Source organism: Mobula birostris, chromosome 27 (genome assembly GCF_030028105.1).
Source record: "Mobula birostris isolate sMobBir1 chromosome 27, sMobBir1.hap1, whole genome shotgun sequence".
Classification (NCBI taxonomy): Eukaryota; Metazoa; Chordata; class Chondrichthyes; order Myliobatiformes; family Myliobatidae; genus Mobula; species Mobula birostris.
In genome coordinates this window covers 29,122,016-29,135,985 of record NC_092396.1, presented here as the reverse complement: position 1 = coordinate 29,135,985, position 13,970 = coordinate 29,122,016, and the positions used below count along the sequence as shown (strand labels likewise).

General features: G+C 41.4%; 1 protein-coding gene across 2 annotated transcripts in view; it reads right to left on the bottom strand.

The window, feature by feature from the left end:
* rcc2 (regulator of chromosome condensation 2) overlaps window positions 1–10,080 on the bottom strand; it is a 40,811-nt gene extending 30,731 nt beyond the window's left edge. The window contains exons 1-2 of one of the 2 annotated variants that reach the window (XM_072244840.1): window positions 9,917–10,080; window positions 9,327–9,488 (exon numbers count right to left, since the gene is read on the bottom strand). In XM_072244840.1, the coding sequence (XP_072100941.1) occupies window positions 9,327–9,488 (162 nt within the window). In that variant the 5' untranslated portion in view covers window positions 9,917–10,080. Of the gene's footprint in view, window positions 1–9,326 lie in introns of both variants that reach the window. The other variant, XM_072244839.1, reaches the window with a different exon arrangement.
* Window positions 10,081–13,970: the final 3,890 nt, after the last annotated feature.

The window sequence follows — 13,970 nt, the reverse complement described above, 5'->3', positions numbered from 1 at the left end:
AATATACTCAAGCAAAGTTGCATTTATACAGCACATGACCTAAACAGAACATTATTTACATCGCCTCAAACATGACCTCGAGATGTGTCATTGGAGTCACCAAAAAAATAAAATCTGACATTGAGCCACATAAGGAAGTCATGTGGCAAGTGATCAATCCCTCAGTCAAGTACAGTTGGAGGAAAGCGGCTTGGGAGGAGATTCTAAACATTCAGGCCTTGCCAGCTGAACAGCTGTGGTCACACCACTGCGTACTGAGAAGACTTGAACGCAGGGCTGGAAGAATTTACAAAGAGGGGGAAAAAGAAAGCAAAAAGCCATTAAGATGCTGTGAAGTAACAAAAGCAGATTATACAGAACCAGAAGCCAATGAGCACAGGGAAAGCAGGCAAAGATCTGGGACAAGTTGGAGGACGTGAACAGCAGAGCTCAACAACCTCAAGCTTATCGGTAGAATGATGGTCAGCTGGAAAAGATTAGGACTGGAGGTTGGATTAGGATTTCAGCAAGAGATAAACATAATTGTTTGCTGTGATGCTACAGCATTCTGTCCTAAAACTTTTCAAAGGGTCACCTATAACTTTAAAGCTGCAACCAGTCAGATTTTACCTGAGGAAGATACAGGGGGTAAATATATACTAGTCAGTAGCTAGGAAATGAGGCTTATGGGAAGGATTGAGGGCAACATCCTCAGTCGTCGTGTTTCGTCGGAAGAAAACTCGGTCAGGCATTGCAGAACCATTAGAGGCAGCAAGAAGGCTGGATGCCATCTACAAGCAGGGAGAATTCTGGAGGAGCAGAAGCCTTCAGATCCAAAGCTGAAGTAACATGCAGTTCCCTGGCTATATCTGAACAGACAAACATGGAACCAAGCAAAGGCTTCTCCCAGGCAGTTCAAAATCAATACAAAGCCGCTGGAGGAGGATTGTGTGTAAAGCTGTTGCCAGTTCGAATCAAGAGACATTGCTAAGAGCCACCTGAGTACGGTGGCAGTTGTGAAAACTCAATTGAGGGAGCTTCTGAAAAGGCTACAAGATACGATATATCGCTTGAGGGCAAAGGGTTGTGGTTTTGAGGCAAGCTGCCAGCAGAACTGAAGAAGAGAAAAAATATTGAGGAGAGAGAACCAATTCAGCAAATGAGGGACTGAAGAAGGGAAGACCGGTGTGGCAGTAGGGGGTAAATAACCTGCCAGCATAGAGTTACGGTAGGTTTCAAGGGAATGATCAGAAAAAAAAAAGAAACAAAAATTAGAGAAAGACACAAATTCACAGAACAGTTTGGTCTGTCACGATAAGAAAAGTGAGTAACAGAAGCAGCCAACTGTTTGACAGATCATTCATGATCAAGGCTAAGCTCCTCTCACACCTATCAGAAGGGTGGTAGAATCAGGCTTTAATACTTGGTTTTTCCCAGGATGGCCCTGATAAAATCCAGCTGTATTTTACTACTGCCCTCGTTCCAACATCCACTACATTGGCAGACAGTTTGTCTGACATCCAAGAGTAGATGAGTAGAAATTTCCTCCAATTAATAACCATTTCAGTGCCTTTCATAAAACCATCAACTCTGTCACCTTCCTGACTGAACTTCTGAATTAAACTAGAAGGGAAATCCATGCCATAGCCAAATCCAAACTGCACCTCCGTTTTCTACTTCCAAACGCTGACCCCTCAATTCATCTGCTGTCAAGTTATCTTCAGCCGTCATTTCTGCTTGATAATTCTTATACCCCTGCAAATCTATTGCGCATATTCTAAACTGTACAAAATCCTGCTCCCCATTACCCTTCTGCTTTCTAAACCAGAATGGCTCAGAATTAAGGAAAATTTCCAATAAGATCTCTTCACTTTCAGATCACTCCATGGTCTCATCATCAGCAACATCTCCATAAATCTCCTCTAGTTTCAATCCTGAGACACACAGGCCACTTGAGTTTTGGGTTCATGTATCAGAATCTCCTCATGCCACCACTGGCGGACATGGCTTAATTTGTCAAAGCTCTAAAATCTGGTATTGCCTCCAAAAAAACATTTTGCCTATTCACCCTCCTTAAATGCAGTCATTAAAGTCCATTCATTGGTCACATTACCTGTGGATGATTTATCCAGATGTTTCTTCTGTAGTTTGCTGTTCGTTTTTTCTCTGATACGTCACATTAAAGGTGCAAATGAAAGTTATTGTTTTGCTTAAAAGGGGGCCTGAATATTGCCCAATCAGCCGCATGACACACAGCATTTAAAAACTATATGCCTGGGACATAAGGAGTGAAAATGCAGCCCAAAATAGGGAGCTGCTCAAGCAGCAAAGCATCTTACAGGGGGTAGGGGGCCAAAGTTGAATTCGGGCACATGTTGGGGCAGATGAACAACTGCAAAAGGTCTACAAGGTCAGAAAATTGGCATCTGAATACTAGAGTTGCAAGTGAGGACAGTTCAAAAGGATTAAGAGAGGATATTTAAAAACGTAAACATGAGAATTCTGCAGATGCTGGAAATTCAAGCAACACACAAAGTTGCTGGTGAATGCAGCAGGCCAGGCATCATCTCTAGGAAAAGGTACAGTCGACGTTTCGGGCCGAGACCCTTCCTCAGGACTAACCGCATTATTGAATATAGAATTGCAAAGAAAGAAGAGAAACAGCCTATTAAACATGCTGGTATTTATATATACTGGGAATCTTTACTCTCAAAGCACTGTTGTACATCAAACAGAAAACAACTTTATTCTGGAGATTGAGACAAGAGCCATCAAAGACACATTCTGAAATAGGGACTTGTTTTCTCCGCAGGATGCTAACTAATCAGACGAGGTATTTTTCAATATTTATTTTTATTTCATGAGTGTATAATGTGTGCATGCATATAAGGATATTTTATTTCATAGGAACAGGTCAGAAATTTAAATAAGATACTATTCACTTGCTGCTATTTGAGACCATCCTAAATGAATATGCAGAAACTATTGTGGCATGGCTGATATACTGACAAAGTTTGGAGATTAAAATATATCAAACTGAAATTGATTACATTAGAATGTTTAAAAATGATTGCCATGAAAACCTTCCCAAGTCTACTGCTTACAATTTCATTTGCATGCCAAGATCCATAAGATTTCTTTCTTTTTAAATACCTTCCATAAGATAAATATTTTAACTTTCTTGTTGAAGTCATCAGTTCACTTCTGTAGTTTTACTTCCAACAACTGTAGAATGATGACTGATTAATCTCATTTGCATTAGATAAACTAAACAGGCAAGACATAAATGCATTCACAAGTGCTGTAGATGAAGTGGACATACTGAAAAGGGGATCTTTATTTTGCATAAGTCTTTTTAATGTTCACATCACCAGCTTTTACATTCCATGACTCACACCACTGACCACACTACTGAGGACACTGCAACTATTCATCCAAACAGAGGTCTTTGATAGGCCTCTGCATCTCCTTTTGGTTTCTAAATTGTATTATCAGATTTTTTTTTTTTTTTTAAAAACCTGGGCCAGAAAAACACTCCCTAATCTAACTGTTTCTTTTATAAAACATAGAAAGGGAACTTATTGCCAAGTTTCAACTACTTTAAAAAAAAAACCACAAGGACTGAAGCAATGTTTGATATGGTAGAATTACATTCTTTAAGACCAATACTTGGGTATAATGAAAATATCATTTACATTTAAAAAGATCTGTTAGTCATTGCTTACCAAAGACAGCATACTGTACAACTATGAACATGTGTTTTGGAAGCATGACAAAGCGTGCAATATTTGTAAATACATTTTTTCCATGTATAAAAGCTTACTAGTTATGTTAATTGACTGATATCTTTGAGAGAAACAAATTCAAATCCCTCCACAGTAAGTGGGGAATTTAAAATAAGTCAAATAAATGTGAAATTAAAATCTGCAATATTGCATTAAGCAAAATAGTAGTAAAAATCTGCTTTGAGGATAGAAAATCTGCTGTTCTTACCAGTGACAACATATCCACACTAATATAATTACTGTTCAACTCCTCTCTGAAATGGCACACAAACCATTCAGATCAAGATTAAATTGGAATGGGCAATTAGTGGCGGTATTAGTTAAATTCAGGGTCAGTGCACACAGAGAAGTTCTGGCATTTCTTGAAAGCAAACAGTGAATGAAGCACAGTACAGTATCACTGGTCATTTAGTAGTCCTAAGAGCCAAACTGTGGAGGCAGAGTGATAGTGCCTTTTCTGACCTAAAGGCAGTATTTGACCAATGTGGCAAATTTAAATCAATGGGCAAAGGGAAAAAAACACTCCAGTCACTGGAATCACATCTTATGACAGTTGTTGTGGTGTAGGTGGTCAACCATCCCAGGCTCAGAACATCACTTCAAGAACTCATCAGGAAACTGCCCTAGGCCCAGCTGGAGTCCTTGAAACAAGGGATCACAGTCTCACATTACAGGTCAAAAGATATAGGGCTTAAATGAGGAGGAATGACCCTGAATCATTTGCAAAGAGATAGCTTTAGTGGCCAAGTCGCTGAACACCAAGGAGAGAGAGAAAATTGCACCAACAGATAGTTCTAAAGGAGGAATACTCATTCCTTCTCCCATGTTTCTATGTGATGGAATACCCTACACTTGTCCAGCTGCATCAACACTTAAGAAGCTTAACATAATGCAGAACAAGGCAGCAAAATTGATTGGCATCCCATCCATGACCCTAACCATTCATCCTTTCCACCAGCTTCTGCAATGTGTACTATTTATGTAATTAATTATTCACTCGGTTTCCAACAGCACCTCCCAAACCACCACTACCAGCAGCAGCAGATATATTCCAGTTACTCTCCAAAGCAGCCTGACTTAGGAACAATGCTAGTGCTTTTCACTTCTGGGTCCAATTTCTGTAGGGCTGCTGAACAGTTCAGCTGAAGGTGGTGATGTGCTACGGTTAAGGCTGGCCAATTAAATTAATGGCTGGTCAGATGAAGAAAAATAAATGTTAAAGCAGTAAAGATAGTGGCTCAATACAGTTTCCTAGGAAAAAATGCTCTCCCCCCCCCCCCCATAATCTGCTATCCAATGTTTTAGCATCTCACCAAGTGACATTTGCTATTCCCCCTTTCAACTCACCAGCACTCTAAAACTATTACTTGCACCAATTAAACTCTAATTTATTATAAAGCAGCAGCATAACATCTTTTTTAAGAGGTACAGTTTGTATTTCAGGATGTATATTCTATACATTTCTGACATTAAATGTACCTTTGAAAAATCCAATTGGTATTTCTAAGAACTACAGAAAATCTAAATTCCTGAGCCTACAGTTTCACTGTACACTCATCCCCAATAATGTGCATTATTTGATGTTACACAAAGTGCAGTTGCCACAAGTTGACTCCACTCTCATGGTGTACAAGGTGCACAAGCCCTTGAACAGCCATAGTTCCTTAACCCACTGAAAACTGGATGCAGGGAAACTAGGCTATTTCTGTCAATGAAACTTATTCCATTACCTCTGGGATGACACAAAACTACCTTGTTATGTCCTGTAAACAAAGACCAAACCCCTCACCCTTCACAGGATATTTATCACAGTATCAGAAGACCTCTAAATATCATTCTTGCCTGCACCATTGGATCCCAAACAGAAAATATAAAATTACCTCTAGAATTAAAAAAGTTCACAGAAGGAATAAAAAAAAGACACATGCACATAGATATTGCTCAAGCTAGTTCTTCAGCCTTAAAGCGCTAGGGACCCTTGATTGATCCTGACCTCAGGTACCTGCAGTTTGCATCTATCTCTTCATGGGCCCAGCGGGTGAATAGCTTTCTCATGTACACTAACCAATAGGTTTCCGTAGCTAGACAGCTGCAATTCCCAGATCAGACCAAGGGCTTAAAAATAATCTGTGCAAGTCACTAGCAGGTAAGTAGACTGCTGACGCTTCAGGCCCCCCAAGGAAAACGTTCTCCAATTTGCCGCACAACCAACATGAGTCAACTTCAAAGCTGCACAAATTTCTCCCCAACTTCACACAAAGACTCCAACACTGCTATAAGCCAAAAGTTAACTCCCACCCGGTTCAAACCAGTTTAATTGCACAGCACAAAAATTCAAGGAACTTCTCAAAAGTACTGGGATTACAATAATTGCTACAACCTCCAAAATGCAACACAAATGGCAGGTTTATAACAAAAATTGAAAACTTTGTAACAGTATAAATTTAGTAAGAGACAACTATACTAAAATTTTTGACAGCAGAGTTATCAGCAACTTAAATAGAATCACACTGAGGGTCACTGCTACAAAAATCCATTCATATTTTCTTACTTCAGAAGAACAGGGCATTTTGTTACATAGGGCCATATTTACAATACCAATTCTCAAACCAAAATGATAAACCCTACCTTACAAGATACCAAAAATCACACTGCAGTTGTTTATTGGGCCCTCCTAAATGCAATAAAGGTTTTAGTGTAAGTTCATAATGTAGAGGTTTCAGCCAAGTATGTTTTCTCATTAGCCTATGACAATGACAGCCATTTTGTCCATGGGCTTCAAGCCAGTCAACCTCATCAGTTCTCTCTTTTGTGCTTGAACTCTTGTTATTCTTCCCCTCATGTACACTAATCATTCATTTTTGCCTCTTATCTATACAAAGGATAATTTATATTAGCCAATTAAGAGTAAATGTTGTAATTATACCTGCCTCTACCACTTCTTTAGCTCATTCCTTAAATGCATCATCCTCTGTTCTAAACAGTTGCCCCTCTTGTAGTTTCTGAACCTTATTAAACACCCCACCCCTGGGAAAATAAAAGATAGTAGCTATGCATCTTGATCATGCCCTCTCAATGTTATAAACCACAGCCTGCTTCACAGGCCTAGTTGCTGCACCATTGTCATTGTTAACCACCTTGCATGGGATTCAGAGCTCCTCTGTGCCATGGGTAAGACAGGGTCACTCAGTGTACCAGTGCATGGTAATTCTAGACTTTTGGCCACCAGAGAAAATGCACTGTTAGGGAGTTGACAGGAAAGGGAAACTAAGATGCAAGATCAGCTGTAATGTTATTTAACGGGAGGAAAAGCTCAGCTTAAGTGGCCAGTGGAATAAGTTTGCACTTACCAGCCAGTGTTTGACACTCTGCAGCTTCACAAAAAGTTAAAAAAGTAGAGAAGTACCCAATTTCTTTCACGCACAACACTTTATTTAGATACAGAAAAATAAAAATATTTTGAGCAACTTTCCCTTTAGACACTTGCGCCATGACCTAAGAGTGATCTGAATAGCTGGTGTGGCTATAATGGCTTTCCATTATAGCTTTACCAGAAGCATGAAAAGCTGCTTTATAAGGCTTCCCAGAAAATAGATCCAGAGTTTTCAGAAGTAAAGACTCATAATTTAGGTAGCCAGGACAAACAAAAACAATTAAATTTCTCTCCCCCCTCAACCCCACATAAATCCTGTATGCTACTACAAGATCGACTGTTTCTGACCACATTTCAAGTCTATGATTCTCAAAATAAAATTTTGAACGCGCAGATTGGAATGCAAGTTTCGTAACGGGAAAAAAAAAACAAAATATTGCCCGTTTTTCAGCTGTGGCGCAGATCATCGGCCTAAAAATGTTGCGTGGTTTTCTTGATAGATGCTGTCGGAACTGCAGCGCATTTCCAATTATCTGCCTTGTTTTCTTTTTCCATGTGCGTTTCCAAACTTCCCTTCCTTCCCCTCCGGCCTGATGCTGCCAACAGACATTGTCACACGCTCCAATTGCTCCTACAACCTACACTTAAAACCAGTAATACAGAAATCCGCATTCGAGTACGCCCACTCGATTACACGCTTCAGGACGGCCGTACTTCCACACCGTCACCCCGCTCTTCTTTCCCAGCTGACACCAAAACGTTTGAACACTCACCGAACAAATATAAGCGTTCGGGTTCAGTACTTGCGCTGGCGTTTCAGTTTCTCCCGACACAGCACCCAAAATTCTCACAGGAATCGAGCGCTTTGTGTGTCAGATGCACATGAAACGATCACCCTGTGCAATGTGACTAAATACACATTTTTTTTAAAAAAGCAGTTCTGACTCAAAGACGCCAGCGGAAAATACGACCCGCATCTTCTCACTCTATGCAAATAGCAGGACAGTGTCTGAGTACCGCCGCTCGCCCTTTTAGCGCTGCTATTCCTAATGACTTGCGGCACGGCAAGGATCCACCCCCGGCCGCCGAACAAGGCAGCCCGGGACTCCCGGTGATTGACAGGCCAGCGTCGCGCCTGCGCACATCCCTCCCGTCTCCCGGACCGGGGAAATGGCGGGAAATTAGAGCCACAGAAACGGACAAAATAAACATATTTTATAGACGAGAAAAGTTAATAGTAACCATCTCTAACGGCTTCGGGCGAAATGCAGCAAAAGGTAAAAGCACAGAAAAAGAAACAAGCCGTAAAGACGGAGTTTACAGAAAAACTCCGGACTATTTTAAGGAAAGGTGAAAGTTTCAATAAAAATAATAAAATTGGAACCGATTCGTGTGAATAAAAGCGGCAGGGGTTTATTTAAACTGCGAGGGAAGGTGCGGCGGTAGGGGTTGCGACTCCTGGCCGGTGCGCGGCCTAGTCAGCCGAGAAGCCCAAGCCTCGGGCCGGTCGACATCCGGCACCTTGTTCGGCTGATGGAAGAGTTTTGCAGCCCCCGGAGGCGGCTGAGAGAGCAGCGGGTGACAACTCGGAGTGCCCCGTTGTCTGTCTCTCACCGTACACCCCTCGGTCCTGGGCGTCTCTTTGTTTGGAAGCGAGTGGGGCCGAGCGGCGGAGCGCAAAACAACCGGCCGCAAACGAACAAAAACAATAAATGATCCAAATTAAATAAAACTAAAAACGATCTGCTTCCCTCCCGATCCTCGGCAAGCGAGTTGGAGAGGGAGAGAGAGAGCGAGCGAGCGGCGGACGGCTCGAAGCCTTCCATTAAACACCTTCCCCCGAACTCTCATCCCGGGCTCGGGCCTGACGTCAAAACTTCCAACAAAATCCCCAAAATTCAAACAAATGTTCCCGGGAATAATAAACACACTTCGCACAGGAGTCGCTTTTGTTACTCGCTGCGGAAATAATAATAAAAAAAAGTTGCTTTCTTCTCCCTCTTCCCTACTTTAAACTTCTATACTTTAAATTTAAAATAAAACTCTTCCCCTCCACCCAATAAAACAACTTTGAGGGGAGTTTTGATGGGGTTAGTGACAAAACGGGAATGGCGAGAATTTTATTTTTAAACTATAGTGACTTCTCCCAGCCCCAAGCGAGCGGCCCGCCGAGCCCCGAGCTTGCTTACTATTTTCTCCTTGGTCTCCTCGGGCTCGTTGACGGTCTGCAGGGCCGGCTTGCCCATCTTCTTGCCCGAGTTCTCCAATTCCAGCTCCTCTTCATCGCTGAAGTCCCTTTCCCTCTTCCTTCCACCTTTTATTTTCTTCTTCTCCACCTTCTTGCGAGGCATCTTTTCTCAAGCAGCAACAACAAACAAAAAAAAATTCGTTTCCCCCTTTGAGCAAAAAAAATCCTTCTAGTTTTCCTTTAAAAGCAAATTTAACTCTTTCTCCAGGTGATCAAATATCCACCAACTTGATTGAAAGTCGTAAAATATATGTATATTTTTTGTTTTCTTTTTTTCTTTCTGCCGGGTTTTAAATCCAAAGATTTGTCTCCTTTTCTCCCTCAGACTCTGCCTTTTTATTGATCTGAACAATAGATCTCTATGTCTGAAAAAAACCACGTGGACCCGCCTCACATCTGTCTGCCTCTTTTATATATATTTTTTCTAAATAATTAAAGCATCAAACTTCCGCCTTTTCTTCCTCTCTCCAAACGCTGCACTAAAGTGCCTTGCTTTTTTCTTTGCCCCGTTCGCAGATCAACTTTAAGTACCTGGATTCGTTTAATTGGGAAGGAATGATGCTGTTGTTGCAAATGTGTTATGGGGGAGGGAGACTGGGTTATTTTCTGCAGGTTTTTTTTATATTCAGCCCACCCGCCGTTAGGTTAAAATGTAAATCTGCCCCTGAGTCTGTGACATGATGTGACAGCCCTCTATTCACAATCAGTCATGGACACACAACTCAGGAAGGAAAACTAGCTTTTACAAAAGAAATCTCGTAAGCTCCTCAGACATTGACATCTGCTGGTTGGGAGAGACCCTTTTAAACTCCGTATTTATGATAGTTCAAAGAGTGAAAAGTTACTTTTATTTCAATGGTAAGGTCAGAATTTTGCAGTTCTAATAAGATTATGGCCCTGAAATTGAACTCAGTATTTCTACTTGCAAATGATTCTAGAGTATTTACAGCATTTTCTGCTTTAACTTCAGATTAATATTTATTTTAATTTTTTACTAATATTTACCTGTCATTTGTTATCATGATGCATTGTAAAACAGGGTCAGGGGAAGAACATATCAGTGATAGCACACAATTATAGGGCCTACAAAGACAGATTGAAAGGAATAAAGTGTTCTGAACAGCAGATACCTGTGGACACCACTACTTGGAAATCCCCCTCCAAGTCACTCACCATCCTGACTTGGAAACATATCGCCATTCCCTCATTATTACTGGGTTAAAATCATGGAATTCTCTCCCTAACACCACCATGGGTATACCTATACCTCTGGGACTGCAGCAGTTCAAGAAGATAGCCCATCACCACCTTCTCAAGGGCAACTAAGGATGGGCAATAAATGCTGGTTTAGCTGGCGATGCCCACTTCCTGTAAATGAATCAATAAAAAAAGAATTTTAGTTGGAAATAATCATATTGCTCAATTTTATCAAATTTAGGTTTATTAATGCCAATTTGCTTAATTGCCCTATAATTATTGTTATTCAGATAAATGATATTTGAGCCTTCAGTGAGTGAGCAATACATACTCTGAATTCTTCTTATGCAATATTATTAACAACATTATGTTGGCCACACCAAAATGTTAACTGTTGAATGGTTTCATCGAGAACAGATATGATTATGGCTTTGCCTGGTGGATCTTTGCTTTCAGCAGTCAGACCAATTATGGTATTGTTAGAATTTGGAAAGGAACTACACCCAAGATTATACATTTAAAGGTGTAACATAATTTTGAGTTACTTCTTTGGCATATTTGCTTGTTAAATGCCATAATATTAGTTTAAGCATTCCTATTGCAGCTTTGTGTTGTTCAAAAGGACACTGCAATGATAACAAAAAAAAACACATTCGATTTTACAATCTTGACTTACAGTATAAGGAAAGACTCCTTGATGGAAATCCTATAGATTCTCAATTCCATTCCCAGCGTATCTGAGCTCCGGAAATTTGATTAGAATGCTGTGTTGCAAAATCTGTAAGGAAAGTGCCCCAGAAATTTAATTGTGCACTTTTGCATTTATGTGCATCTGGTAATGGAATGATCAGAAAACTGATCAGAGTGTTAGATTACTTTCAATGCAGTTCTTGAAAGATGCCAGATTTCTACAGGGTTGAGCATGTATGTGGCACTGGAAGACATACAGGCTTTGGACACATGCAATGTCATGTATGGTGTACAATACACATCTAATTTCCCTGTAATACAGCAACTAAAAACATAGGAGACAAAGTAAAATATATAGTTCATATGGATATTACAAACATCTTACAATGTATGGTTTAAAAGCACTGATGTAATAGAATTACAGGTTTAATCAAGGTTGTAGATTCTTCACTCTGTAATCTTCCCAGCAGCATCAGCTTTATGAAAGTTCTAAGTTCAGCAGGTAGCTTTTGGAGTACTTTCATCTTTGAATTCAACAATGTCATCTAACCTCAACTCTTTTTTGAAACAGTACATGGTGGCTCTTGAACAATAGTTGGACTGACTTCAGATACATCATAAATCCTGCAGTTTTTGCTAATCTCTTGGATGTCATTTGTTAGGATTATATGGATCAATGTGGAATTTCTTTCTCGTCTTTGCAAGATAATTTTAATGATTTTTTCTGGCAAATAGCACTTGTGCATTCTCACAAGGGAGCAGGCTGTAGCTATTTGTGTCAATGTCTTGATTATTAATCGTTAATTTTGAAATAGCTTTGTTTTCTTTTACCATTGCTAGTGGCTTATACATGTACTCCTTAATCTCTGTAAAGCTCATTTCTGTAATTCGACCTTTTTCATTGGGACACTGCTTGACTATCACAGTTTAGGCTTAATGCACTCTGGTTCTCTATAGTAGACCTTCCTTTCTACAGTTAAAGCATCTTATTGGTCTGAATTGGCATACTTGGGCAGGGTAGCACACGGGAAGTGTGGAGAGGCATGAAGAACATCATTGTCTTTAATCAGCCTAGTTTTAGAGCCTTGGAATGGGCTAATGAGTTAAACCAATTCTTTAATAGGTCTGACAATTGCCCTTCTGGTCACGTCCACCCCCCCTCCTCCTGAACACACCAGTCCAGGTGCTGAGGCACCCAGTACTCCCTCAGTACCAATGCCCCACCTCCTCCCTCCTTCCCCTTCCAGTTCAACACGTGGAAGAACAACACAGGCTACCCATGTCTACATCCCCTCCTTTCCCTGCATCTACCATCCACTCCTCCACATACCAACTGCTACTGTCCTGATAATCACCTCACCCAGCCCCCACCTTCCACCAACTGCCCAGTCATCATGGACTCACCTTCACTACTGAGCAGGTGAAATGGGCTCAGACACAGCAAAGCATTGGGACCGGGTGGTGTGAACCCCAAGGTCCTGAAGGAGTGTGCTGAGCAGCTGTGTGGAGTTCTCCAGTGCATTTTCTCAGCCTTGAAAGGGTCCTGAATGTGTGGAAAACATCATGTGTGGTCCCAGTAACCAAGAAGGGCCGACCGAAAGTCTTGAATGACTATCATCCAGTGACCCTGACCTCACACATTATGAAGACCCTAGGGAGGGTGGTCCTGGCTCACCTCAGCCCTCGATCCCCTGCAGTTTGCCTACCAGGAGCACATTGGAGTCGATGATGCTGTCATCTACCTGCAGAACAGAACCTACAGTCATTTGGATAAGGAAGGCAGCACTGTGAGAATCATGTTTTTTTATTTCTCTAGTGCCTTCAATACCATACAGCCTGCATTGCTGGGGGAAAGGTCCGTTCAATGCAGGTTGGCACTTCCATAATATGCTGGATAATGGACTACCTGACTGGCAGACCACAGTCTGTGCAGCTTCAGAGCGGTACATCAGACATGGCTATAAGCAGCACTGGGGCCCCAGAGGGGACTGAATTAGCTCCCTTCCTGTTTACCCTGCATACCTTGGACTTTAGATACAACACAGAGTCACATCATCTACAGAAATTCTCTGATGACTCAGCAATAGTTGGGTTTATAAAGGGAGGAGAGGTGGATGAATACAGGGCCCTGGTGGAGGACTTTGTCGAATGGTGCAAGGTGTATCATCTGCCGCTCAACATCAGTAAGACAAAGGAGATAGTGATGGACTTTAGGAAGACTAACCTTGCACTGCTCCCTGTTACTATTGATGGTGAGGACCTACAAGTACCTGGGAGGGCACCTGAATGACAAACTTCAGTGGAGCACCAACACAGAGTGTACAAGAAGGGCCAAAGTTACCTTTGCTTCCTGCGGAGACTGAGATCCTTTGGAGTATGCAGGCCTCCACATATTCTACCAGTCTGTTGTCACCAGTACAGTCTTCTATGCGGTGCTGTGCTGGGACAATGGTATCAACATGTATGATGCTAACAAGCTCAGTAAACTGATTAGAAAGGCTAGTTATAGCCTAGATCCACACAGCTCTGTTATAGGAGTCAAAATGGACACTCTGGAGGCTGTGGTAGAACAAGGACCCTGTGGAAAATCCTGGCAATTCTGGACAATGTTTTCACCCTCTGCATGCCACCTTGGCAGATCAGAGGAACACTTTCAACAATAGACTAAGACAACTGCACTTCTCTGAAGAGTGCTATT